Source organism: Polypterus senegalus, chromosome 11 (assembly GCF_016835505.1).
Source record: "Polypterus senegalus isolate Bchr_013 chromosome 11, ASM1683550v1, whole genome shotgun sequence".
Lineage (NCBI taxonomy): Eukaryota > Metazoa > Chordata > Cladistia > Polypteriformes > Polypteridae > Polypterus > Polypterus senegalus.
Genome location: NC_053164.1, coordinates 15,617,069 through 15,644,647, shown reverse-complemented (window position 1 = coordinate 15,644,647; position 27,579 = coordinate 15,617,069). Strand labels below are relative to the sequence as shown.

Below are 27,579 nucleotides of genomic sequence, written 5' to 3'. Positions count from 1 at the left end.
CTTATGGATGTGGTGTAACAGAACAAGATGATGAGGACAGCAAGATATGGAAGAAGATGATCCGCTGTGACAACTCCTAATGGGAGCAGCTGAAAAAAGATGATGATCATGATGTAATAAAGTCAAATTCACAAGACTAATGTTCCTATATGGTACCAGATAATTAGTTCTGGTGGTGTCCTCAATGTCTGGCCCAAAATAGGCATTTGTTTTGAAGGAGAAAAGAATCTTTTGACTTGCTGTGCTACGATGTGAACTCTTGCTGTTAATGTCCATATAACTAGAAGGGCATTCTTTTATTTGCAATGTCATGTTGATAATCTGGGCAGCATGGTGGCGCAGTGAGTAGCGCAGCTGCCTCGCAGTTAGGAGACTCGGGTTCACTTCCTGGGTCCTCCCTGCGTGGAGTTTGCATGTTCTCCCCGCGTCTGCGTGGGTTTCCTCCCACAGTCCAAAGACATGCAGGTTAGGTGCATTGGCGATCCGAAATTGTCCCTAGTGTGTGGTGGGTGTGTGTGTGTGTGTCCTGTGGTGGGCTGGCACCCTGCCTGGGGTTTGTTTTCTGCCTTGTGCCCTGTGTTGGCTGGGATTGGCTCCAGCAGACCCCCGTGACCCTGTAGTTAGGATATAGCAGGTTGGATAATGGATGGATGGCTGGATGTTGACAATCTGGCTTAATCAGCAATCATGGACTTAGTTTTTTGGCAAGTTTGGGAATATCTTAAAGGCCCTAAAGTTACACCCACATTTCCAAAAATATTAAGTTCCCATTTTTATTTTCAATTTGTGTCCAGGCTTAAAATGTACAGTGCCACTTCTCCCCTTTGAAGCATTGCCCCCCCCCCAAAAAAAAAAGGTCTGTGCATGTCACTACTCTAGATTACATGTAGTACCTAATTTAAAGGGTTACTTAAAATTTGACTGCATCCCTTGACTTCATCAATCGATGCACACACATCTAAACGCTACAATGATGGATGAAAGGCTTGACTGGAAGCACACACCATTAAGTCAGCAGCAACAAGACATTGGAAACAATAAAAGTTCTTGGAAGAAAGCTATTGAGTCTAATGGGGCAGTACATTTTTCACACTATCCATGACGTTGCTTATGAAACAATGTCATCCATTGTGTAATATCAGTGTCAAAATTTGGGGTCATACGCTGGTTCAACCTACCCTCATGAGTTTAGTCATCGTCGTCTCCTTCGTCACCTTCTTCTGCGTCCTCCTCCTCCTCTTCATTCTCTTCTTCCGCCAGCCTCTTCTCCTCCAACTCAGCCTTCATTCTTTCTTCCTCCTCCAGTGTGGGGTCATCCACCTCAGTAATTTCAGGCCCGATGGGGTATTCTGCCTGAGGTTTTGGCACCAATTCTTGGCAGTAGTTTTCACGTACGTACTTGTCTCCCCAACCCAGGTAAAAATTTTCAAATTTCCTACAATTAAATAAAGCACAGGCAGTTTAGTTTGTTCAATGGCTTTTTGCATCATTTTTTTGATTCCATTTATTCACAGTTAGGGCAATAATGTATCTACTGTGTAACTATTATTTTAGTTTTTTGGTAAGATGTTTACTAAAGTAGTAGCTGACAGGCTCAAATCTAAGCAATCAACGCAGACCTCTTTGTTAACATTGCATCATAAAAGGTGTAAGTCCATGTTATATGCCGTTCAGGTTGGGATTTATAATAGCAGTGCTAATGTTTGTGACGTACCATCTGTTGAAATGACAAATGCAATGCCTAAGTCTCTGTTGTGTGCCATTCAGCATGAGCTTTGTAAGAGCACTGCTAATGTTTGTGATGTACCACTTGTTGGAATAACAAATGCAATGCATATGCTCTGTATATGCCATTTGGTATGGGATTCATAAAGGCAGTGTGCATCCTTTGCCACTTACTCTATGTCCCTAAGGATGTGCCCAGGCACCCTGTGAAAGAAGCTCTGCTGCTTGTATCCCCAATCTAGTTCTTTCAGTCACTACCTACAGCTCGTGACCATAGGTGTTGGTAGGAACGTAGATTGACTGTTAAGTCAAAATCTCTGCCTTTCAGCTCAGCTCTCTGTATCATGAATGACTGGCACAACAGCCGCATCATTGCAGATGTTGCTCCGATCTGCCTGTTGATCTCCTTCTTGAGTCTTCTCTACCTCATGAACAAGACACTCCACTTGAGGCAGCACCTTATACCCAACCCGGAGAGGGCACTTCACACTTTCCAGTGGAGAACCATGACCTTGAACTTGGTGGTGCCAATCCTCATTCTGGCTGCTTTACATTCGGCTGCAAACCACCTCAGTTTATGTCTAAGCTTTTATGGGATTTTCGTGATGAATTTATACAACCTATGCTTTGATCTGGGGGTTTTAGAATTTGGGTATCACAATTATTTCATTAGTTTTTGGTTTTACCATAAATTGAGAAAGTTCCAAGATTTTTCCCCTTTATGCCTTGATGCCATCTTTGTTTGTTATGGCATGGAGGTTTCTGGGTGTTTGGCATCTACCATTGTCATAGCATTCTCCCACAGTTCTGCAGGGAAAGCCATCATTGGAGCGATGGTTTAAAACATCTTCAAAGTCTCAGAGATTTACAAATAGAACTTAGGCTGAGACCTTGCAAAACCTTTTGTTCCTTTTGACTTTCTAGTTTCCTGATCTCTTGGTCTCAATTCTGCCTACCAGTTTTGATTACATTTCCAGTTTGTTTCAAAGATTGGATTAGCTTTCATTACCGAACATAGCACTCTTTTTAACTACAAGTATCTCTCAGTCCTATACATTAAAACATCTACTGTTAGGCCGGGGATATACATAACACTACGCGTGAGCTTGATAACACTGCTGCCAGACAGGCAGTGCACTGTCTATACTTGAGCGTGTACTTTAAGTAAATCTGGAGGATTCCACCAGGGGGCAGTGTGAGAAATCATCACAGTGAGAAAAAAAACATCTGATTTTGCTCTGTTGTGAGTTGAGGGAAGAAAGATGTTAAAAAAAAAAAAACACCAACACTGACACCGAATGTCGAGACGGTATGTGAGACCTTTAAATGTATTGCGTCATTACAATGAGGAGTATGCAACGCTTGTATTGCCTATGCGGGAAACGGATGAAGAAAAGCACCAAAAAGACATTTGCATGTTAGCATTTCAGTGTGATGATTTGCTTCACCGCATAAACCTGTTCATCAACATTGTAGAATGCACGTTGATCCTGTTGGAGTGGCAAGCCTGCTGTCAAATGTTGATTGTAAATGATGCTGATGTCATGTACCAAAACTTGAACACTCACACCACCCAAGTTTGATGATTTGCTTCACCGCATCAAACCGTTCATCAAACATCAAAGCGTGGATGTTGATCCCGTTGGAGCTGCAAGCCTGCCAGCACATGTTGATAGTAACTGACAATGTTAACATCACGTACCAAAACTTGGAGCACACATGCCACCCATATTTTTGCTGGTACTGCAACTCACGCACACGTCACTTTAATTTCTGATGACGTGCTCAAGGGACGCACCAGAAGAACGCTTGGAACGTGTGTGTTGTGATGTGAAATTTTGCATATAAGTTGATTAATATTTTGTTATGTCTTTATTTGTAACTAAGGCAAAGCAGTGCAATATTAGTGTTACATTAGTGAGAAGCATTCATGTTTACCCCCCTAGGACTAAGTCAGGAAAGTGAAGTTTACGATAGGGTTGGGAGAAGTGCCTCAAACAAGTCTGGCAAATGTTTCTCTGCAGGAATCTGTCAGTCAACAACCACAGGAAAGCCAGACTGCCTAGCTGGGAAGTTTTACCTTAATAAATGGTTTGGGGTGTGGCAGGTGTGAAGGTATTCTGTCATCCCGTTGGTCTGAAGTATGACTGTTTAGAATTGGCTTGAACCAGAAGCCTTTAAGTACCATGATGCCCTATTGGCTCTAGGGGTTGGACAGAAAACCTGTAAAGTTGCTTGCTTTACCTCACCTTCTCTCTCTTACCAAACTGATGAAAGACCATCTCACACACCATGAACTGAAAAGGACAACACAATGAAGAGCACAGCTTGGCAGCCATATTGACACAGGCATGCGGCTTATTGTGAAGAAAGCTGACTACAAATGATGCCTTAACTAGAGACATTTTAAGTAACTAACAAGACTGTGTGCCTCGTGAAACTACACATCACCATTTATCAGGTTGTATGGTTGCCAGCATTCAAATGTACTTTGTATATTATTATTATTTCTGAATATTATCAATAATACATTATTTAAAGTGTAACTTAAGTTTATGAATATTATCAATAATGCATTATTTAAAGTGTAACTTAGGGCGGCGCTTCCGGGGCCTGCCTGCATGGAGTTTGCATGTTCCCCCCGTGTCTGCGTGGGCTTCCTCTGGGTAGTCCGGTTTCCTCTCACAGTCCAAAGACATGCAGGTTAGGTGCATTGGCGATCCTAAATTGTGCTTCGTGTGTGTGCTTGGCGCGTGTGTGTGCCCTGCCCTGCGGTGCGCTGGCTCCCTGTCCAGGGTTTGTTTCCTGCCTTGTGCCCTGTGTTGGCTGGAATTGGCTCCAGCACGCCCCCGTGACCCTGTAATTAGGATATAGCAGGTTGGATAATGGATGGATGGAAAGTGTAACTTAATTGCTGCTTCTCCTTTACTACACCTAATTGCCTGAGGTTATAGAGATAAAAGGGAAAATGGGGAGAAGTTATATGGTACAATACCTTATAAACAGTGGTAGGTCTGTGAGATTTGAGGCATTCTGACAAAGGCTACATATTAATAATGCAAAAAGAGAAAAGTAGAGTAATATATTACTCTACCAAGACTAAACAGTGTGTCAGCCATGATGCGTGGGTATAAGCGTTCTGAGCGAGAAGTAGAAACCAGCCCTTACTCTAACAGCTCTAAGAATATTTGCCAAATGATAGTGTATGCTTAACTGTAGCAAAGTAAGTTGATTGATCAAGACGTAGTTTATCAGATAATTATTCTGAATTTACATTGAGTATTACAGATGGTGTATGAGATATTTCATGGTATTTTTAACATAGAGATAAATCAGGAAATAAATAAATTGTTCCCGAGTTTACATTCTTGTACTGTTAATATTTTAAAGTTTATGGACAATGGTTAATTATCCATCATTGTTCTTGTTACAATCAAGGATTACAGGTTGCTGAACCTTATTCTGGCAGCACTGGATGTACGGGTGGGGAAATAACAAATCAGGAAATGGGCAATCTGTCAGAGAAGATGTGTTGTGGTGTGAGTTCAAATAGATTAGCACAAGTTTAGGTTAAACCTCCTTAACATTACATTATTTATTGAAAAACGTGTGAAAAACGTTGCATTGTTTGCTTGAAAAATGACACCTTTATTAAATCTGATGTTACTTCTGTAAAACATTCAAAATACTAAAAGTACAAAATCAGAAGTGTAGAAAGTATAATAATGATACAAATATTAATAATAATGAATAGTAATAATACAAAAATACCATGTAAACTGTCAAAATGTGTCGTTTGTGTGGTGTCACACACGTGTGATTAGGAGGATGCTGAGTAGACCAAGTGGAGGTAAATTACCTGCCAGGCCAGGGGGTGGCAGGGTGCACTAAACCTACTTCTGTTATCTCTGTAGGCCAGATATGGGAAAACCTACCTGATTTATCATCAACAATGCCACTTCTGGCTCCAGCACCACAAATGACATAGAATTACTAGACACCGCATGACCAGCAGCATCGTACGTCAACGTCGCCGCCATATTGAGAGTGGCACTGCTGTGGAGTGAAGTAATGGATAAGGATGCCTCATGCATGTGCTTCTTGGGATTGTACAAACCGCTGTACGCTCCAAAACAGATCCCGGGGGATTACATTTCATAGGTGAGGCTGAACAATTGTTTTGGTTATATTTGGCCATTAGAAAATCCCGTTTTATAATCTTAACTTTAGCTACACCAGGCTAAGCTAGCAAAGCTAAGCATTTATGTGCTCAAGTGAACCTCCAAACATCATTTTGGCTAAACGTATTTAATCACAAACTATGTAGATTGTTGTTAGCTGTTAACATTTCTCAAACTTTGAAGGTTTCCCAAAGAAATCCACCTCAGGAAGCAGTGGGAGGTCAGGTAGCCCTTAGACGGGACTTTGAGAAAGCTGTCCTGTGATGTGTGCCATGCTAGTTTGGTAACAGATGCTGTACCGGCGTCATATGATCAAAGCTACCACTCGCTCACATTAAAAAACAAAGGAGGTTTGATGATTCCTTCTGAGGGTCCAGTCAAGGTGGTCAAAGTAGCTGAGCGTGTTATCCGACAGTCGACATTAGGAGAAGCTGTCAGTGTATCTTTGATTGATCAGTTTGTTTGGGCTGAGTGGTTCAGATGATGTGTTTTTTCTCAAGGAACACATCGAGGAAACAGTTTGAAATTGACAACCATCATTTCATGCCCATGTCTTTAGTTGTGTCTGTCTTCCACAAACTAAAGCTGCACCATATTGCCAGACTGAATATCTCAAATTACAGGATCTGAGTGAGCGAGAGGAGTGCCAGTCTGGAGGAGATCAGTGAGGTTGTGGAGAGCTTTAAATGTTCAGAGCGGTATTTAGTATCGTATTCAGTAGTGAACAGGGAGCCAGTGAAGTTGAGAGAGAATCGGTGTGATATGTTCAGTGGATTTGTAAGCTGTAAGTGATGGATACATTTTTGTGGGATGCCAGACAGAATAGCATTACAGTAATCTATACGTGAGGTGACTCGGGCATTAACCAATACTTCAGTACTGTGTTGCGTAAGAACAGGACAAAGTCTAGAAATGTTTCGGAGATTGAAGAAGGCAGTCCGAGAAATGTTACTTACAGTATATGGGAGTAATTATTTAATAATAATAATAATTATTACTATCTAATAATTGCCATTATTAGTGTATAAATGGATATAAATAATTGCATTTAAACAATTCGCCAAAATCTGCTGTATGTAAACGATACTTTTTAAACGTTATTGTTTTTTCATCAGAAAACCCGGTTTCCACGTCTACCTGTATTACTTTAAATGGCACTTTTGCCACTCGCAATGTGGCGGATGTGCTGACGTATCGTGTCGACTGGACAACACAGTGAATGCGGTGTCTATCTATATATGTCTATGTTTAAAGCCACCATCATCTCATTACTTGATCAGTCTTGGAACTCAACCAGAGCACTTCTGAATTTATTTGATTGCCTTTATGCAGCCAGGAACAATATAAGGGTGGCTGTCCCAAACCTTTTTCGTGTGTTGAGACTCATTCTTTCACAGTGGTATATCTTGAAGCACGGTGAAATACACAATCCATCATCACAGTTGAGACAGTAATAGCGTGATTCCTGGTGGATTTCCTTTACCTGACCGATCAGCTTTAGAACAGCACACTGCACATGTGCAATTGACACGAGCACCGTGTTCCGGTTCATCGGAATCACTTTTGATTTCATTGCTCGTAGACTGATTCACTTTGTCATCACTGCTCATATCGCTGTCAAGAGCGACATCAGGGCTGCTGAAAACGTTTCGTGCAAGACGCCATTATGAGGCTAAGAGAAGGTGTGTTTACACTGTTGCCTGGGTAACACTCGAGCCTGTCGCTTACACAAGACATGCCTACATCATTTCGAGAGTAACGCTCGGCACTAACGCTGTTGGCACTTTTACAGCCCGAGTAATCCTCGGGTCTAATGCTTACGTGAGATGAATCTATACAGCGGCCCAAGTGACGCTCGGGATGAACTCTTTTAGCTCTGTTGTTACATCCTGAGTGACACTCCACTATAACACTGAGGAGGATATTCTACAGCCATCGGACCACTTTGTAGGGTTCCCTTCATTCCTGGCCACGTGGTAAACCCATTGGAACTGATTTATGGCTACTGATGGAACACGTTGCGCCTCTGTGCATAATTACAACTTTACTCACAAATAGAATGGGGATGAATGAAATTAGCAGAAGGATCTTTGTGCATTACGAGTCCTGGTGAATTTTATACATGAAAGGTTTTAAGGTCTTTAAGAGAGAGGGTTAATGGTTAATGGCAGTGGAGAAAAAAATAATATGAGCAATGTAGACCTGACCGAGCCTGCATGTTTGAATGTTGCATTGATCAAGCTTAGTCAAATGCATGGTTGCCAAGCACAGTTTACTCACTTTCCTCCGGCAAAAGCGTAAGCTCCGGGCCAAATGTTTGAGCGGAGAACGGCAATGCTGTACTGAGGGACCAGGCTGGAAGAAACTCTCGCTGTCCATGGCACAATATCAGTTTCTAAAAGAGAACAAATACAGAATTCAGAATATACATTCAGAATGTTTGGCATGGGATAGAAACATTATACAAAACTAATGCATGCAAGTCCTACGTCGCCGGGTTGGCTCCATGTCCTTTAAACCTAGAACCGTCGATAACATAATCAAGAATGAGCCGGATAAATAAGAACACATACAGTCGGCAAGGTTAGATGTAAATGCTTTTATTTAACAACAAATAAGGATTCATAATCCCGACAGGGCAAAAGTGGATAAATAAATAATCCATAAAAAAAACAAAAAGTGGTCTCCCCTTGACTTTCTCATATACTCAGATATGGGATGGATATTTGAGGAGTAAACCGCAAGACAATGATTATATTTTTACCAGTAATGGTGCAATGCATGGTAACGTGCAGTGAATAAACCTGACTTGAGCGTTCCTACTTTTCCTCCTCTTTCTCTGTACGTTTATCATTCGTTTGCTCAGAGGTTGATGCACTTGCTGCTTCCTGGGCAGCTCTTCTTTCCTCCACCCTAGCGGCCCGCTTCTTCTCTGCTTTCGTCGGCATCTTTTCGCATTAAAACTGATTAAGTTAGTTTTGCATAAGTTAGTTTTTGTGTTTCAATTACTTTGTATGTTTTTCTTCATTTTTCACTTAAGTGCCACAATCTGCCTCAAGAATGATTAAAGATATGAAGAGGTAGGGGAAGTGACCGCGAAGGTAGTAGGGAATGAGAACAATGCATGTACGCATGGACCGCATGACCGCCTTGCTGTGCACTGCCGAGAGTTGATTCTACAGTAAAATAAAAATAAAAAGAGTAATAAAAATCATCACCCCGATAGTAGCGGATCGTAGACTTTACGTAGTATATGTGTACCGAATTTCAGGTCAATAGTTCAAACGGTTTGCGAGCTACAGGCGATTTAAAATCCTGGACTGACAAATGAACAGCCATGGTAGTGTATTATATACAGTAAGAAGATATGTACATTAAAGAACCATCAACAACACATCTAATCAAATTAATAATATATTGAACAATTATTATAAAAGTATAAAGTTGAATAAATGGATAAAAGGTAAAGTACCACTTCCGGTTAACGGAAATAGCCCAAAAATTGATAGAAATCTACGTTTTGTACCTAATACTTGAATGCAAAATTTGGTTGATCTAAATGAAAGCGTAATCAAGTTATCGTGTTTACAGTATATATACACACACAGACGGACAGACACACAAACATAATTCCAAAAATGGCATTATCAGACTCAGTGAGGTCTAAAATGGAATCTTTTGATGGTTACAATGCTTTCCCTATATTTCATATACGATAAAGTAACAATGTGTAATGGGGAGGTTAAAATGTCAAATAAATAACTCTCTCTATTATAAAAAAAACTTGCAACAAGACGTGATCTTTTGATGAGACACAGACACACTTTCACGTCGGTCAAGTCACGTCATACTTACCACCTTTGGAAGCAAGTCCCGTGATACACATGAAGAGCAGGTTAGAGATAATGGAAGTAGGAAAATTCGAAGGTCTCCAAAAAATGAGAGTAAAGATCGCATTAGTGCAAACAAACAGAACATATTATTCTGTGAAATAATGGAACAGCGAAAAGAAATAGAATTGTGTTTGAGGATGTCTGGGGGAGAAGAGAAACGAAATGTGGTTCATGCGGCACAGCAGCAGCAGCAAGTCAGCAGATGATCGAGCAAAGAGGAGGTATCACCATTTAAGAGGGGGTGTCGGAGGAGCAGCCGTGTCTCCTTGGGGTGCGTTCAGCCATCCTCTTCACAACGGCACGTAAAGCTGGTGCTGGAAGGGGGGGGGAGCTTATATGGGTTGGTGAGTGAAGCGAGCAGGGGCAAATCCCCTAGTCCAATAAAAAATGAGGGTAAAAGTCCTAAAACTGCTAAAACCCAATGAGCCACAGCACTTCCCTCTAAAAACTGTCGTCTCTTCTGCTTAACCCAAATGGAATCCTACAGCCAGAAGACACGTCCTTCCAACAGGCACAGCTAACCCTTAAAATCACAAGCTCAGATCCCTACTCCCAAATTGGGCTCCCAGAAAGATGCCGTGCCAAACCTTGCTACTTTGATTCCCGCTGCCATTCTTGGCCTTACACAGAAGCCATCTTCAAGCAGCGGGTCTCTCCTACTATTTCAGGAACTCTCAGCTGGAGTCACCCTCTTTGGCCCCCTCGAGTACCGGCCACGTGCTCCTCCACAGAGCTCTCTTCCCAGCTGCCTGCCTACCCACCAGTCCACTGGCATCTCTTGCTCACTTCTTTCACCATCTTAACTTTATTTTAACCTTCCTGTCTTCTTTCCTCATCCTCTCTTTTCTACCCCCCATCTCTCACTTCTGCTTCATTTGAAAACCCTGTGGGATGCGCATGCAGCAATCGTGTTCGATTCACAGCAACAGTGTAGCAAGTGGATCCTGGACAATCTCCCCAGACCCCTCTATGACAATCAAGCTCAGTTCACTAAGGAGGAAAAGCATTGATGATCGTGCTCTGATGCTCTTGTGATTGAGTGGGATCTGCAAATCCCCCCAAGTTTGACACTATTGTACTCATTTCACCAAGGTGGGTCAGGCCAGGTTCGGGAGCATGCACCGGTACAGTGCGTTGCTGCACCCACCACATAACAAAACAGCTCAGGATCCTGGTTGGCAATCTCCCAGGCAGACACTCAGCTCAGTCCCACCCTCTGTAAGTGGCCATCTATCTGCCGTAGACAGGTGTTACGTGTTGGAGGTTGCACTAAATTCACCAAGGGTGTTGTTAACACACAGTCATGTGAAAAACTGGGTCTTGACACCAGAAAATTTGGAAGACACTGCTTTAGACTAAGCTCTTGCTTCAGCACTTGTTTACTTCATGTTCAGAAAGATCCCGAGGTACATGAACTCCTCCACTAAGAGCAGTTGTTCCCACCTGCCCTGGGGCCTCATGTATAACGCTGTGCTTAGAACTCACACTATAACATGGCGTACGGACAAAAGGAGAAATGTGCTTACGCACAAAAAAATCCAGATGCATAAATCTGTGCGTACGCCGACTTCCACGTTCTTCCGCTACATAAATCACGGTCAGCGTGAAAAGTAACACACGTGTGCGCGCCTTCTGCCCCACCCCAATTCCTCCCAGAATTACACCTCTTTGAATATGCAAATAAATATAAATAGCCCTTAAGCTCAGCATTCTGTGAAAAGGCAATGGCAAAAGAGGGAAAATAGAAGATTTTCAGCGAATACCAAGTGGAGGCAAAGAAAAACTTACTATTTGTTGGTGTAAACAGTGTTATAAACAACAAAAGTAAATTGATCGAGTGACATAGCATGTCGGAGAAACTAGAAAGCTCAAGTTCAAAAAGTCGCACAGTGCCGGAAATAAAAAAGAAGTTGTCAGATATCAAAGTCGCCGTGAAAAGGCGAGTTGTAGCCCATTGTCTGAGTGTCATATGAAAGCTTATTAGGGTACAGAGTGTGACAGATAAGGGGCGCTGTCATCCCCTTGAACTCTCGGACCAGACGCCAGACACCAGATAAAAGTCCAATAATTAAATTTATTCGGACAATAATGTGCACCAAGCACCGTCCACTCCACAATACTCATAAATAATACAATACTCTACAAAACAATAATCAATCCTCCACTCGCAGACGCGTTGTCACCCTTCCTCCCGACTCAGCTTAACGCTCTGGTGTTTCCCACAGTATTTTATAGTCCTTGACCCGGAAGTGCTTCTGATCCTCCCAGTCCATGTGATTCTTAGCACTTCAGGATTAGATCAAAACTCCTCTTCTCCTCAGCCCGGAAGTATATCATCTCTTCTGTTTCTGTTATTGTGAATAGCTTCCAGGCTATATGGATAGTACAAGTCTCTGGGCCTCCCTGGAGCGTCCTCTGGCGGTGCCCACGGTATCCAGCAGAGCTGTGAAGAAAGACTCCAAGGTCCATAATGCCCTTCTGGAATTCGGGGCACCTCCATGTTGCCGGGAGGGCTCCATCTATTAGCGTGGGGGTATTGCCCGGGATGAATGGCCGGCCATATACCACAAGAGAAAAGAAAAAAAATAGGCACACAGTGTGAAAAAAGCTCGAAATTTAAACTTTAATCTCGAAATTTCCACTTTAATCACATAGTTTATTTTGTCATTAAAGTAGAACATCATAAACTTAATCTTAAAATCATTTAATTTACTAGTTTCTCAATCCCATCGTAACTAAAGTAGCACGTTAAATGCTTTGTTTTGTATTTGATCTTCTATGTGCTGTATGTGTGTGAATCACTACGTGCTCTTGCGCTTTCTCTTCCTCCGACAGGACACAGAATCCATTACATCCGTAATATTACAGCTCTCTGAATAATTTAAATACTGAGATGTATACGTGATATCATTTTCATGATGATAGGAGTTAAATCAGGTTATTAAACACAGGAACACGGTGGCACAGTGATTGTTCATGTCTCACGTAAGATGCTTGCTGCGCCGTGCGCGACCTTCAATGAAATACTTTATTACAGCAGTACTGTCTCTTTCAAAGGTACTAACCTCCAATTCCTGTCCTTACTTTTCTTTCTCCAAATACCTAATTGCCACACAATCAGCTCTGTAATGGACGTTAAGCCATCTGTAAGTTTAGAACTCCGATTCTTCAAAACTTTTAAGGAACATGGAAATATCTTCGTAGTACGTGTTTAATTATTCTATCCATCTATCCTTCCAGTGTCACGTCAGCACCAGCAAGAATACAGTTTGAGGCAGGAACAATCCGTGAGTGGAGTGCCAGTGGCTTGCTAGCGCTGCGGCATTGTGTAGTTAAAGTTTTATCTGTATAATATAATAAACATATTTTGCTCCATTTCATCTTAAAAATGATATCGTCATCATATGTAAATACACATTTTATAAAGTAGCTCAGGTTGTGTAATATTATAACTGTATCACAAGTTTACAGTGAGGTGATTGTACTAATAAGTCCAAACAGTTCTACAAGGAGCACTTGATGGACTGATTGAGTGCGTTTAGAGTTCTTGGGATGAAACTGTTGCTGAACCGTGAGGTCCGTACAGGAAAAGCTCTGAAGTGTTTGTCGTATGAGAGCAGTTCAATAGACAGCATGGCTGAGGCAGCGTGTGCTTGATTCTGTATACCGATAATTTACTTTCCGATCAGCTGCTGTAGAGCTGTAAATACTCCGAGTGGTGCAAGGAGAGTAAAATGGAAAAAGATGATCTGATGTGGGATCTGAGGCGCAGTGAGAGTAACAACGCTAAAGCAGCTATGGTATTTTGCATAGTTTGACCATTCTGTGGACCATTATATTGTCACAGGTTAATTACAATCAGATGCATTAAACTAATAAATAATATGTGGTTAATTATAATGTATTTATAAAGCCGCGTCAGGGATGTGGATCTAAAAATGAAAGGATAACCACACAGGAACAGTAGCACTGCTTTGACGCTGGGTACCTCCAAACTGCAAAACCGAGCAGAGAACTTGCGTATGACAGGGTATGAGCTACCGTGGAAATGTGCGTGGCTTTATGCCAAATTTAGGTTTTATACATCACAATTTGAATGTGGAAAATGTTCTTACGCAGTATTTTAGTGTGTACGCACCGTTTATACATGAGGCCCCTAAAGCAAGAGATCTGAAAACAGAACCGTGTTCTCAGACTTGAAGGTACTAGTCTTCAAAAGAAAAAGAAAGAAAAATTCTAACTTGGCAGTCCCTCTCCCAATCCCAGTGAGGCACTATAAAGGTGTATTGCTGTTGGTATTAAGGACCCCCAGTAGCGTCTCTTGACACACTTCTGCTGAATTATTCATTTGCTGAAAGTCCTCACTTGGTATCATCTGCAAACATTACCAGCTTGTTACTAATATTCCTACCCAGATTATTTATATAAACTGCTCAAAAAAAATTAAAGGAACACTTTGAAAACACATCAGATCTCAATGGGTAAAACATCCTGCTGACTGTCTTTATTGATATGGACTGATATGGTAATGTGCTAAGAGCGAATGAATGGCACATTGTTTGATAGAAGTGAAAATGATCGACCTACAGAGGGCTGAATTCAAAGACACCCTGAAAATCAAAGTGGAAAATGATGAGGCAGGTGAGTCCACTTTGCTGAAATTTCATTATAGCAACTCCAAATCGTACTCAGTAGTTTGCTTGTATGCATGCCTGACGACGTTTTTTTGGGGGCATGCTCCAAATGAGATGACAGATGGTGCCCTGGGGGATCTCCTCCCAGATCTGGACCAGGGCATCACTGAGCTCCTGGACAGTCTGAGGTGTTGCATGGACCGAAACGTAATGTCCCACCCAGAGGTGTTCTATTGGATTGAGTGTGGGGGCCAGTCAATGGTATCAAATCCTTCATCCTCCAGGAACTGCCTGCATACTCTCGCCACATGAGACCGGGCATTGTCGTACACCAGGAGGAACCCCTTGAGCCACTGCATCAGACAGAGGGTCTGACATTGGATCCAAGGATTTCATCCTGATACCTAATGGCAGTCAAGATGCCGTTGTCTAGCCTGTACAGGTCTGTGCATCCCTCCATGGATTTGCCTCCCCAGATATACCATCACTAATCCACCACCAAACCGGTCATGGTGAACGATGTTACAGGCAGCATAACGTTCTCCACAGCTTCTCCAGACCTTTTCACATCTGTCACATGTGCTCAGGGTGAATCTACTCTCATCTGTGAAAAGCACAGGGCACCAGTGGTGAACCTACCAATTCTGGTATTCTATGGCGAATGCCAATCGAATTCCATGTTGCCAGGTGAGCAGTGAGCACAGGGCTCACTAGAGGACATCAGGCCATCGGGCCACCCTCATGAAGTCTTATTCTGATTGTTTGGTCTGAGACACACAACTGGCCTGCCTGCTGGAGGTCATTTTGTAGGGCCATGGCAGGGCTCTTCCTGTTTGTCCTTGGCCAAAGGAGCAGATACCGGTCAGTCCTGCTGATGGGTTAAGGACCTTCTACGTGGTGGCCCTGTCCAGCTCTCCTAGAGTAACTGCCTGTCTAAAGTGTTCCTTTAATTTTTTTGAGCAGCACATATTACAAATAGCAGCAGCCCCTATATTCATCTCTGAAGGACACTGTTCTTCACATCACCCAATTCTATTATGGTTCCTCACACATTAAACCCTCTACTTCCTCTGTTTTTTACAATTCTGCACTCTCCTACACTCCACACCCACTTCTCATGTGGTACCTTATCAAATGTCTTGAAAATCAAGATAAATAAAATCATATGTTCCTCTCTTAATGTAACCTTTTGTTGCACATTAGTGAAATAGGATGTCTCTCATCTGAACCCACACTGACTGTCCACTGACACTCCAGTTCCATGCATGAGCTGCTCAATCTTTTCCATAACAATTCTCTCATTAATTTAGCTGAGATGCACATTTATCTTACTGGCCTAGAGGTACTTAGGTGGGCCTGAATACTCTTTTAACATAACAAGATAATATTCGCTATTTTCCAGGTCTTAGTTATTTCCCCAGTGTGCATTGACTTTCTATAAATATATGTTAAGGGTTTATATCTGTATATGTACTCGTTAACCTCCTTAAGCATTCTGGAATAAATTTGATCTAGAGTAGATACCTACCAGGATGACATATTTCTACCTCTAGTGGCTAAGTCAGGTATTTAAATCGGGTCCCCTGCAACTATAAAGCCGTGGTGAACTTAAGAACAATACATTTCACAAATGAAAGGAGACCATTCAGTCCATGAAGCCAGTTTGTTTAGCTAATGGCTAAGCAGTCCTGATATCTCATCAAGATCATTCTTAAAGGTAGTTGAGGTCTCTGCTTCAACTACATGGCTCCATAGTTTTTTCCAGATTCCCACATCTCTTTATGTAAAGAGGTTTTTACTGACTTTAGTCCTAATTGCACTTCCCCTTAATTTCCACTGGTGTCCTCAACTGCGTGATTCACCCTTAAGCCGAATGTACTTTATTAATGCGTTTGGATTTGGACCCCACATAAGTGTCCTCTTCAAGGGTGACTACCATACCGTTCCAAGCTGACTTACCATCATCTTCAGACAGTGGGGTGAGGAGGGGAGGACCCACTTCCGGTTGAACTTGATCAGCCCCTTCATCTTTTTCTTCCTCCTCCTCTTCTTCCTCCTCCTCCTCCTCTTCCTCTTCATCCCCATGTTCTTTCTTTTGCGAAATATTCACCCAAACACAGCGTCCCTGAACATGAAGACAAGCATTCACAAATGTATATGTGTCACAATGTCTGAAGAGGGAGGTCGTGTTTTACCAACATGCTGGAATTCTATGAGGAAGCAACAAAAATGATAGAATGAAAGTGGAGCTTATATTATTATTTATCTGGACTTTCAGAACGCATTTGAGTTTGTAGATGGGTACAGAATTGTCTCAGACACGGGAATGATGTTAAGAGTGGAGTTCCACAGGGGTCAGTGCTAGGGCCGCTGCTGTTTTTAATATATATAAATGATTAGGTTGGGAATATAAATAACAGGCTGCTTAAGTTTTCAGCTGATACCAAAATACGTGGATTGGCAGATAATCTCATATCCGTTGAATTATCACAGAGAAACTTAGACAGCCTACAGGCTTGGGCAGATATGTGGCAGATGAAATTTAATGGACGGCATGGTGGCGCAGTGGTAGCGCTGCTGCCTCACAGTAAGGAGACCTTGGTTCGCTTCCTGAGTCCTCCCTGCGTGGAGTTTGCATGTTCTCCCTGTGTCTGCGTGGGTTTCCAGACATGCAGGTTAGGTGCTTTGGTGATCCTAAATTGTCCCTAATGTGTGTGCAGGTATGTGTGTGCCCTGCAGTGGGCTGGCGCCCTGCCCGGGGATTTGTTTCTGCCTTGCGCCCTGTGTTGTCTGGGATTGGCTCCAGCAGACCCCCTTGACCCTGTGTTAGGATATAGCAGGTTGGATGATGACTAATTGACTGATGACTGAAATTTAAAGTCAGTAAATGTAAAGTATTACACATAGAAACTGAAAATGTGAGGTTTGAATACACAATGGGATGTCTGAAAATCGAGAGTCCACATCATGAGAAGGATTAAGGAGTCACAGTAGAAACTATCAAAACAGACAGTGTTCAGAATCCATTAAAAAGGCTAACAGAATGTCAGGTTATATAGCGCCTTGATGTGTGGAGTACAAGTCACAGGAGGTGATGCTGAAGCTTTATAACACACTGGTCTGCAGGCTACAAAAAGGACACAGCAGCACAAGACAAAGTCCAGAGAAGAGCAAGTGGGCTGATTCCAGGACTACAGGGGATGAGTTATGAGGAAAGATTAAAAGAGCTGAGCCTTTACACCACCAAGTAGTGTGGTAGACATCTATCAGAGTAGGAAGAGTGTAAGGTGGTAATGTCGGTCTTATGTTAAAATGAATTGTTAACCTTTTAGAAAATTATTTTATTAATGTGCAGAGTAGGAGGAGTGTAACAGGGCAGTAGTGGTGGTTTGATGTATGCTTCATCAGTTTATTCTGGAATTATCTATCTATCTATCTATCTATCTATCTATCTATCTATCTATCTATCTATCTATCTATCTATCTATCTGTTATATAGTGCCTTTCATATCTATCTATCTATCTATCTATCTATCTATCTATCTATCTATCTATCTGTTATATAGTGCCTTTCACATCTATCTATCTATCTATCTATCTATCTATCTATCTATCTATCTATCTATCTATCTATCTATCTATCTATCTATCTATCTATCTATCTATCTATCTATCTATCTATCTATCTATCTATCACCCCCTACATTTCTTGTATGGTTCCACTAACGTCTTCATTCCTTGGTAGAAGATGCTTTTCAGATGCTCCTGAGTCCAGGTCTGCAGTGCTTCCTTGACCTACTCATCTCATCTCAGCCAGCAGCCATGCAAGTGGACTGAGATGGATAGTTGCATGACACTAGATCAGGGCTATAAGGGGGATGTGGAAGATGTTCATACCATAGCTGTTGCTTTGCATGGGAACGTGTGTTGTCATGGAGCAGGAAGGCTGTCTTTATTTGTTTATTTTTTTGCAGTGAATTGCAAGTTTCTGCTTCTCTCCAAACACAGCAAAACACTTTGCACTGGTCACTGATTGTTCCTGAAAAAATACACCAGAATAAGAACCATCATCTCCCAAAAGAAGGACATCATGATTTTCTTGGTGGAGGGCTGTCGTTTGAATTTCTTCTTTACTGGAGAAGACAGTTGTTTCCGCTGCATGCTTTGCCTCAAGCTTTCTGACTTACAGTGATGGATCCGTTGTCTAATTTCCAGTGATAATCCAGTTCAATGCACTCAGATCTTTCTCATAACGTTTCAGGAATCGTGTCACAACCTTTAAGCACTGTTTCTTGTGCAGATCAGTAAGGTGTTTAAGTACCCATCTTGGACAAAGTTTACAGCACCTCCAAGTCATCCTACACACCAACATGTGCAGACCCATAGCTGATATCCATGTCTGCAGCAACAGCGGACAATGTAATCCATTGGTCGGTGTGTGCAATGCTGATGGTCAACCATATTAAGCTTCATCGGTTACACTTGTTCTTCATAAACGTTTCATTGAGTCATGCTGTTTTCACTTCCATACTAAGTCAGAATCCCATGGGAAAGGTGCTACTGTATATAAATGAAATGTATAATTATTACTATTATCTATATATATAATTCACTAAGGCAAGACACCCATGGAAAGCACACCGGAAGGGGCGTGGTTTCACTAAGCCACCGACAAGTAAGACACCTATGACGCACGCAGGGAGGAGCCACGCCCACCAACTCCAAGACTATTGGATACGACGACAACTCGCAGAGCCACGCCCACCAACTCGGATGCGACAACACAGAAAAAACGGTGTCATTTATATTCGTCTGTCGTAGAGGCCTCATGTACCTCCGAGCCACCTTGACTGTTTAGTGACATGTTTCTCGCGGAGGTGAGTTGCCATATGCAGCGTGTAAAACGGTTTACGAGGGGTATCCCATGGGATCCTTAAAACAATTCTTTACAACTGAGGTTAAAACACAATGAAGTAAGCAGTCTTTAAAAACCGAGTTTTCAGTTACGATGCACGACCGCATGCGCCATAGCAAACTGTTTTACACGCTACATACAGCAATTCGCATCCGCGACAAACATGCGTCTTCTTCACTCATGGACAGTTATATGTTACTCTCTCCAGAGTTCCATCTTTTCATTCACTTTCTGTTGTATCCTCAAACCTTCCCTTTTTAGACAACTGTGTCTTTCCAGAAGTCTTCAACCATCAATAAATAATTATGTGGCGTTTGTTATGCCGCGGGTTCACTATTGTGTTTTGCTCTCTCCAGAGTTCCATCTTTTCATTCACTTACTGTTGTATTCTCACACCAACCCGTTTTAGACAACCGTGTCTTTCCAGAAGTGTTTAGCATTCAATGAATAATTATGCATGAGATTGAGCGTGTGTCTACCCGGCGTGAGTAGGCCGTTGAATTCCATTCGGTCTGCAAACCGTGGAATTCCCACTAAGTGCGACTCATACGCTCCCACTGGTTACGTCCCTACCCTTTGTACACACCCCCCTCCCACCGTGGTCGGGTGTCTTGGTGGATTATATATAGAAAGGCAGCCAAAACCGCACAGAGCAATGAAACGTCTACGTGAGTCACAGGGTCACAGGTGCATCTGGACTGTGTAATGACGACAACGACTCGAGTGACGAGTTGGCACATGAGCAGGCAGTGCATACTGAACGAGAAATCAGCAGACTAGCATGACGGAGGGAGCTGAATGGACGTCCTTCTCCTCTCCTCCCGTTCCACACTCCGCGCCTGAGCGCCGTGCACCCCATAGACGCTCTCTCAGCAGCTGACCTTCTCTGTGCCTGACCGGTTCACACAGAGGCAGCGCAAGAGAAAGCCGCACACACACACACACACAGACAGCGCCAGAGACGGACAGAGGCACACACACAGGCAGCTGGTGGGCGGGTCTCCGTGAGTTTCTCTTGCGGGCGGGCACATGACCAGGCGGTGTGTATGCTTCAAGAATGAGGGTGGACGCGGCAGGACTATCTAAGAACAGGCATTTTTGTCACGGATGTAAATCCGGATGTGGCGTGTAAAACAGTTTGTTGCGGATGTGAATCACTGTTTGCAGCGTGTAAAACAGTTTCTGAGGGGTTTCCCATGGTCTTACAGTTGGTAAGCGGGTCTCTGTCAGTTGCTCTTGGACCGGGCACATGACCAGGCGGTGTGTATGCTTCGAGTGCGAGGGTGGATGCGACAGGACCATCTAAGAAAAAATAATGTCGCGGATGTAAATCGCTGTATGCAGTGTGTAAAGCAGTTTGTTTGTCCCGGATGTGAATCGCTGTATGCGGTGTGTAGAACACTTTGCAAGGGGTGTCCCATGGTCTTACAGTTGGTGGGCGGGTCTCTGTTGGTTGCTCTTGCGAGCGGGCACATGACCAGGGAGTGTGTGTGCTTCGAGAGCGTGGGTGGACGAGACAGCACCATCTAAGAAGATTCATATTTGTCGCAGATGTGAATCGCTGTATGCGACGTGTAAAACAGTTTGTTGCAAATGTGAATCGCTGTATGCAGCGTGTAAAACCCTCTCCAGAGTTACATCTTTTCATTTACCTACAGTCGTATCCTCAAAACCAACCCCATTTGGACAACTGTGTCTTCCAGGAAGTGTTCACCCATCACTACATAATTATGCGGCATATGCTACATCGCGGGTTGGCTAGTTACTATTATTATTCTTTGGTGAATTTCAGAAGGTTTTACTCTTTCTGCTCAAAGAAATCTCACTAAAGCGTGTTGTTCAACAATGGTGCAATCCCGTAGCGGAGCATCGATATTCACTTGACCTTGGCTTCAAATAGACTAACAGTAGAGTTCTGTGCTGTGTGTTCAAACTACCCATAAGCCTTTGCGAACATGTTGCATTGCATCAGCTTCTTTCTGTCGTGGTTACCTAATTGTTTTCAAATTGTCTTTATTTTTGATTTACCCCGTACAGTAAAACCTCTGGTTACGAACATTTTGCAACGCGTACAAATCGGGTTACGATCAAAAAGTTTGCCAAACTTTTGCATCTGTTCACGACCACACACTGGGGTGGCGAACAAAAACACTGGCAGCCAGCCATTTTCCCTTCTGGTTCGTACGTGCCAATGATTTCCGCACGTGTTCAGTCTCTCCCTGTACATCGTTCTCGGTTAGACGTGCATGCATTCGCTGTGAACTCGTTGTGCTCTATTTCATGTGCTTTTGCATTCATTTTGCAATTAACCATGGCCTCTAAGCAAGTGCAGAGTGGTAGTGTTGGTGAGAAGAGAGGTTCAAAGAAAACTGAAATCGAATTAAAGATAAACATGATGAACGACCATGTCGTCTCGCATTTTCAGAAAATTTTAATGTGCAGGAAAAAGCAAGTCACATTAAACCGCTATTTCGCGAAGTTTGATCCACCAGCTAATCAGCTAAAAACACCAGAAACCCAAGAAATCACAAGAGAGAAAACACCTGAAGGAGAACATCCCTCCATCACGCAGAGGGACTCGCCCTCAAAACTGTAACCTCCTCTCCACCCAGTTCCTCCTCACTTCCTTCATGCCAGAACTCGACTCATGCAGGGTTAGTTTTCTTGGTTGTTTATGGTTAGTTTTTGTAATAATTATGGATTTTTCAAATATTCATGTTTTTCCCTGTATTTAAAACTCGCTAAAAGAAAAGGGTCTACAGCGAGCGGTTTGTAAGGCTGTAGCGTGAACTCTTGCAATGTTAGTTTTCTCTGTTGTTCAAAGTTTTCTCAGTGTTATTCAATGTTTTTACATTTAGTTTACTATTACGCTGTGCATTCTATGGTATAATTAACTATTTTTGTGATTATAAAGATATTTACATACAGTTCGTATGATCTGGAACGGATTAATTGTATTTACATACAATCTTATGGGGGAGATTAGTTCAGGTCCCGACTAAATCGGGTGGCGACCGGAGTTTTGGAACAAATTATGGCCGTGACTCGAGGTCCCACTGTACATCTAAAATACTTCTTGTACAGTTAGAATGCTGCACAGATGCGCAAAAGCAAATAATCCACCAGCCACTGCAGTTCTGTGATAAATTCTGTGGTCGGTGGCGGGACCGTCACTTCAACGAGGACACTTCCTTTTCCTGTTTCTGCTGATGCATGCATGACCACTGTAGGTGGGTGACAACGTTATGCATGCCATGTGTTTCTGGTTAGGGGGGCTTTAAGGTTTCAGACCTCCCAATGTGTATTCAAAGCTCACATTTTTTTTTCCTACATGTAACACTTTACATTTCCAGACATTACATGTCATCTACCACAAGTCTGCCCAATCCTATCTGCTGTCTAATTCCCTCTGTAATGATTCCATTGATCTGAGATTAACTGCCAGCCCAACTATCTTGGTATCATCTGCAAACTTTTCTATTCCCTACATGTAATTAATTCAGTCCTTTATATCTGTGGGTTCCACTTTCACAGATTGAAAATATTTGAAAAATGGAAAAATTTGAATTTGTAACGCCCCAATCACTACGTTGAACCCATGCAAATGAAAAGGTGTGTAGGCATAGTTTGCAGTAGCCTCCCAAGGGATATCATAACCCTAATTAATGATGCAAAAAGAAGAACCTGCTTCCTGTAGCAATGTTTCTCACTAATACATATGGAAGTTTGAAGCCACGACCTCCAACACTTAAAGATCCTCAGCCTTGTCCCTCCCTCCGCAGACCTTGACATTAGTATTGTAGTGACCTCGGAGTCCGGGCCTGTGAGGGACACAGTCCTCAGGTGGCTGCAGACTGCCAGAGAAAGAATCAGCTATGATTGGGGGGGTCAGTTGGGGCACAGCACTTAGAGAGCACTTTGATTGTGTGTGTCTGCTGCCACAGACCACCAGGGCAGACGATTGGCTGTCGGTAAGTCTGGGATTTGGACCCGGGGATTGGCTCTGCTCACACGGTGTGGCATGCTGGTTGCCTCTGACCCGTGCAGGGAGGCGTACATATGGGTTACAAAGGGACAAAGCCGCTGGGGGCATGTGGCACTGCTGAAAACCTGAAACAGTCCCTTTTAGGGTCACTCACCATCGATCAGCGTAAAGTGGCTGTTCTATTCCTCCATCTCGCGCGCCACCGGACAGGTCATTACAGAATTATTAAGCATCCTCTAAATCAAGAGTTTCCAAGCTTTTTTCGGCCGCAGACCCCTTTACCAAAAACTTTTAAAACCGTCGACCCCCTAGTCATTTACTTTCCTTACTCAAATTAATACAGTACATTAATTTGTACAGTACTCGATATTAAATATTTCACTAGATATCAAACTTTTCATTTTAATCACTTGTAATTAATGACTGGTTAAGGTCTATGGAATATGACATTATCTTGTGCAACATTTAATATCGAAACCTGCACTAACGAAAATTAAAGCAAAGAAATACAAGCAGAGTTTTTTTTTTTTTTACATTTTTGACATTTATGAAATAAATATGTAAATTCAACATAAGTACAGATAATCCAAGCTGTATTGTCTTTATTTCTTTTTTGGTTCAGTCATATTATTATCTGAAGAAATAAAAACTTTTATTAACAATTTTGACAGCCTCTGTGATAAAAAAAAAAATAAAATAAAGTATGTATTTACTTGAAACAGAAGATTATTGTTCAAACTCGAATAAATAAACTGTGTCCTCTGATTTTCTTTTTCGTAGTACTGCTCCTCAAAGTTCAAATCACAAATAAGTACAAGTCACATCAAACGAACCAATCTATAGTGTTTTAAGAAAGCATGACCATACAAGACTGATTGATTCTGCTAATATCGAATATCGGTCGTCTCGTCCCACCGCAAGCAACTGCGGACATACAACGGTTTTTCATGTCCGCACTTGCTTTGATACGTTCGATACAACAATGCACAGACATGTTTGTATTTTAATGCATTCTTACGTGTGACTCTTTTAATGACACATTTTACCTTTTCGTTCGCAAGTTTGGTATGTAATGTGTTTTTATCAAAAAAGTGTTTTTTTGAATTATTTTACTTCTTATTGGAATCATAGATATTTTGAAGTAACAAACAAATAGCAGTAGTAAGGGGGTCTATTTTTGTTGTCGTCGTCCCCAAATTTTTTATTGAAACTATCGACCCCTAGAAAGTTCAAATTGACCCCAGAGGGTTGATATCAACCACTTTGGGAACTCTTGCTCTAAATCTTCGACATCTGCAGTCGGAGTGTTCACATAATGTGTGTGAGAGGAAAAGGACAATAAATCTATATTTTCTCTATAGTTTCTGTATGTACTAGTATTTAAAACATTCTGGGTTTTATCTTATGTACATCTCTTTCTGGTCATTTAAAAAGCAACCTGTGAGTGTTGAAAGAAAGAGAATGTCACGTTGTTGCTGACTTTGTACTACTATGTAGTTAGGCATTGCTATGGCTGGGTCTGCACAGACTCTTATCTTGTGTCATCATTCCGTAAACCCACCAATTTACATAATATTTACATTGTATTGGGAATTGTAAGTAATCTACAGATGATTTAAAGTATACTGGAAGACGTGCGTAGGTTATATGCAACTCTGCTGCTTTATTTTATATAAAGAATGTATCTGCAGGTTTTGTATCCTTGTGGGGTCCTGGAACCAAACCCACACAGTTATGAAGGGCTGACTGTACTTTACATATAGTTACATTACATACATCTGCCATAAATCTGCACAAGCCAGTATGCTATCTATGAAATGATTATTTAGATTACCTGTTCTTCCACCTAGTTTGGTGTCATCTGCCAACTTAACCAGCTTATTGAGTATATTGTCACCCTGATCATTTATGTACTGTATATTAAAAAGAGCAGTGACCCCAGCACAGATCCTTGTGGGACACCACCTCTAACATCATCTGATTCTGAAAAAGTCCCACTCACCATATACTCGCCTACTCCCCTTGCCCTGAACTCCCACTTATTTTAGTTTGCTCACTTACCTTTCACGTGGCACCTTTCCAATAAGTAGAAAATATCATATGTGTATCACACTACATGTATGTAGTATGTATTTATGTATGTATGTCATATGTAGTAGAAAATATCACATGCTGCTATCTTATTATTAGGGTGGCACAGTGGCACTGCTGCCTCGCGGTAAGGAGACCTGAATTCACTCCCTCTGTGGAGTTTGCATGTCCTCCCTGTGTCTGTGCAGGTTTCCTCCCACAGTCCAAAGACATGCAGGTTAGGTGGGCTGGTGATACAAAATTATTATTGGGTGTGTGAGTGCTGGCTATTTGCCCTGTAATGGACTGGTGCCCTGTCCAGGGTTTGTTCCTATCTTGTGTCCTATGCTAGTTGGGAATGACTCCAGCCCTCCAACACCACCCCGTTCAGGAGTAAGTGGGTTAGGAAATGGCTGACCTATCTTGTTGTATGCTTTTGTTGCTTTACCATATAACGTAAAGATATAAACGTTATCTGGTCCTACTTAGCCTATTTAATCAAAGCAGCACTTCTCCCTTGTGGACTATGGCGGGCAGCTTATCCCGGCCTATACCCACAAACCGCCAGGTGGAGCCCTCCCTGAGACGTACAGATGCCCCGAATTCCAGCAGGGCATCATGGACCTTGGAGTTTCCCTTCACAGCCCTGCTGGATACCGTGGGAGCCACCAGAGAACGCTGCAGGGAGGCTCAAGAACCCGTATGTTCAATATACAGTAGCCGGAAGTACTTCATAGTCATGAGGATGGAAGAGATAAAGTACTTCTGGGCTGAAGGCAAAGAAAAGTTTTGATCTGACCCGGAAGTGCTAGGAAGTCACATGGACTGAGGGTTCCGAAGCACTTCCGGGTCAAGGACTATATAAAGGACTGTGGGAGATCCCAGGCTTGACTGGAGGAAGGAAGGGTGGCAACGGATCTGGGAGAGTAGAGGATTGGTTATTGGTTTATTGTATTGATTATTATATGAGTATTGTGGAGTGGAGGGTGCTTGGTGCACTTTATTGTTCAAATAAATTTAAGTTTTGGACTTTTATCTGGTGTCTGGGGTCTGATCTGAGGGTTCAAGGGGACGACAGCGTCCCCAATATGTCACACCCTCTACAATTTTCAATTCACTTAGTGCCTCCCTGGCACTCCTCATTACGTTATCATCTTCTGTACACATATAAACTTCAATGAAGTGCAAGTTTAAAGAGTTTTCCATTTCATTGCCAAATTACTTAATTCAAACAATCTTATTAAAATGATTCACACATAACAACTAGGCAGCAAAGGTGCCTGTTTTTTACACGTACGTTACACAGCTTACTCAGACCTTTTCAAGGAAGTAATGGTGGGGTCATATGTGGTCCAGCCCCTTAGTCACCTGACCACACAAGCTTCTCAAAAAATGACAGATTTGAAAGGAACAGTACCTGTGGAAGAATGTACTGGACATGGTGGACCCAGTTGGACAATGACTCAGTTAGTTCTGCAGCAGGTATCCCTTCAAATTCTGGGTTTTCCTCGAATGAGTCTTTTGCAGCTCCTCCTTCTTCTTCCTCCTCCTCCTCCTCCTCTTCCTCCTCTGCTCCTTCAAACTGGTAGAAGCCTAATGGGCTGACGTGGGTGGTCGCAGAGATGCGGGCAATCTGGGCACGCAGGTAGTTGGCTTCATTTCCTGGGAAAGGTGGGTAGCTGATAATTGGAGTATCTAGAAAGCCAGTGAAGAATTTTTGGATACTCCTGGCTGCAACAATCTGAGCTGGAGTCACCATGGGCAGCTTGACCCAGGATCTTCCAGGCTCACCACACACAAAATAGGTGTACTTGTTGACACCAGTGCGGTTTTCCTCTTTGGGAACAGAAGGTGGTGGCTTGAAGGTGGACTTGGGCATTCGCTCAGCACTTTCATCATCCTCTTCTTGCATTTCTTCTGCCTCCTCCTCTTCACCTTCGTTTTCCTCTTCCATCCCTTCATCATCTTCCCCTTCCAGATACTCGGCCTCCACCACAATATAGTTTCCTTTGATGCCTAGAATCTTGCCCCATAAGCGGCATTTCTTCAGTGGTAGCATATCCACTAACTGCTTGATCGAAAGGAAAATGTGAAACATCTCATCACGACATAGGCCTACACCGGCCTGCTCAAAGGAGGACGCCATCTCCATGATATTGGGAAGTGGAGACTCAAA

General features: G+C 42.5%; 1 protein-coding gene across 1 annotated transcript in view; it reads right to left on the bottom strand.

Moving 5' to 3' along the window:
* Positions 1-1,188: 1,188 nt before the first annotated feature.
* LOC120539718 (radial spoke head protein 4 homolog A-like) overlaps positions 1,189-27,579 on the bottom strand; it is a 41,153-nt gene continuing 14,762 nt past the window's right edge. Inside the window, exons 3-6 of the mRNA XM_039770101.1 lie at positions 26,821-27,579; positions 16,393-16,558; positions 8,187-8,301; positions 1,189-1,435 (exon numbers count right to left, since the gene is read on the bottom strand). Of these exons, the coding sequence (XP_039626035.1) occupies positions 1,189-1,435; positions 8,187-8,301; positions 16,393-16,558; positions 26,821-27,579 (1,287 nt within the window). The remainder of the gene's footprint in view (positions 1,436-8,186; positions 8,302-16,392; positions 16,559-26,820) is intronic.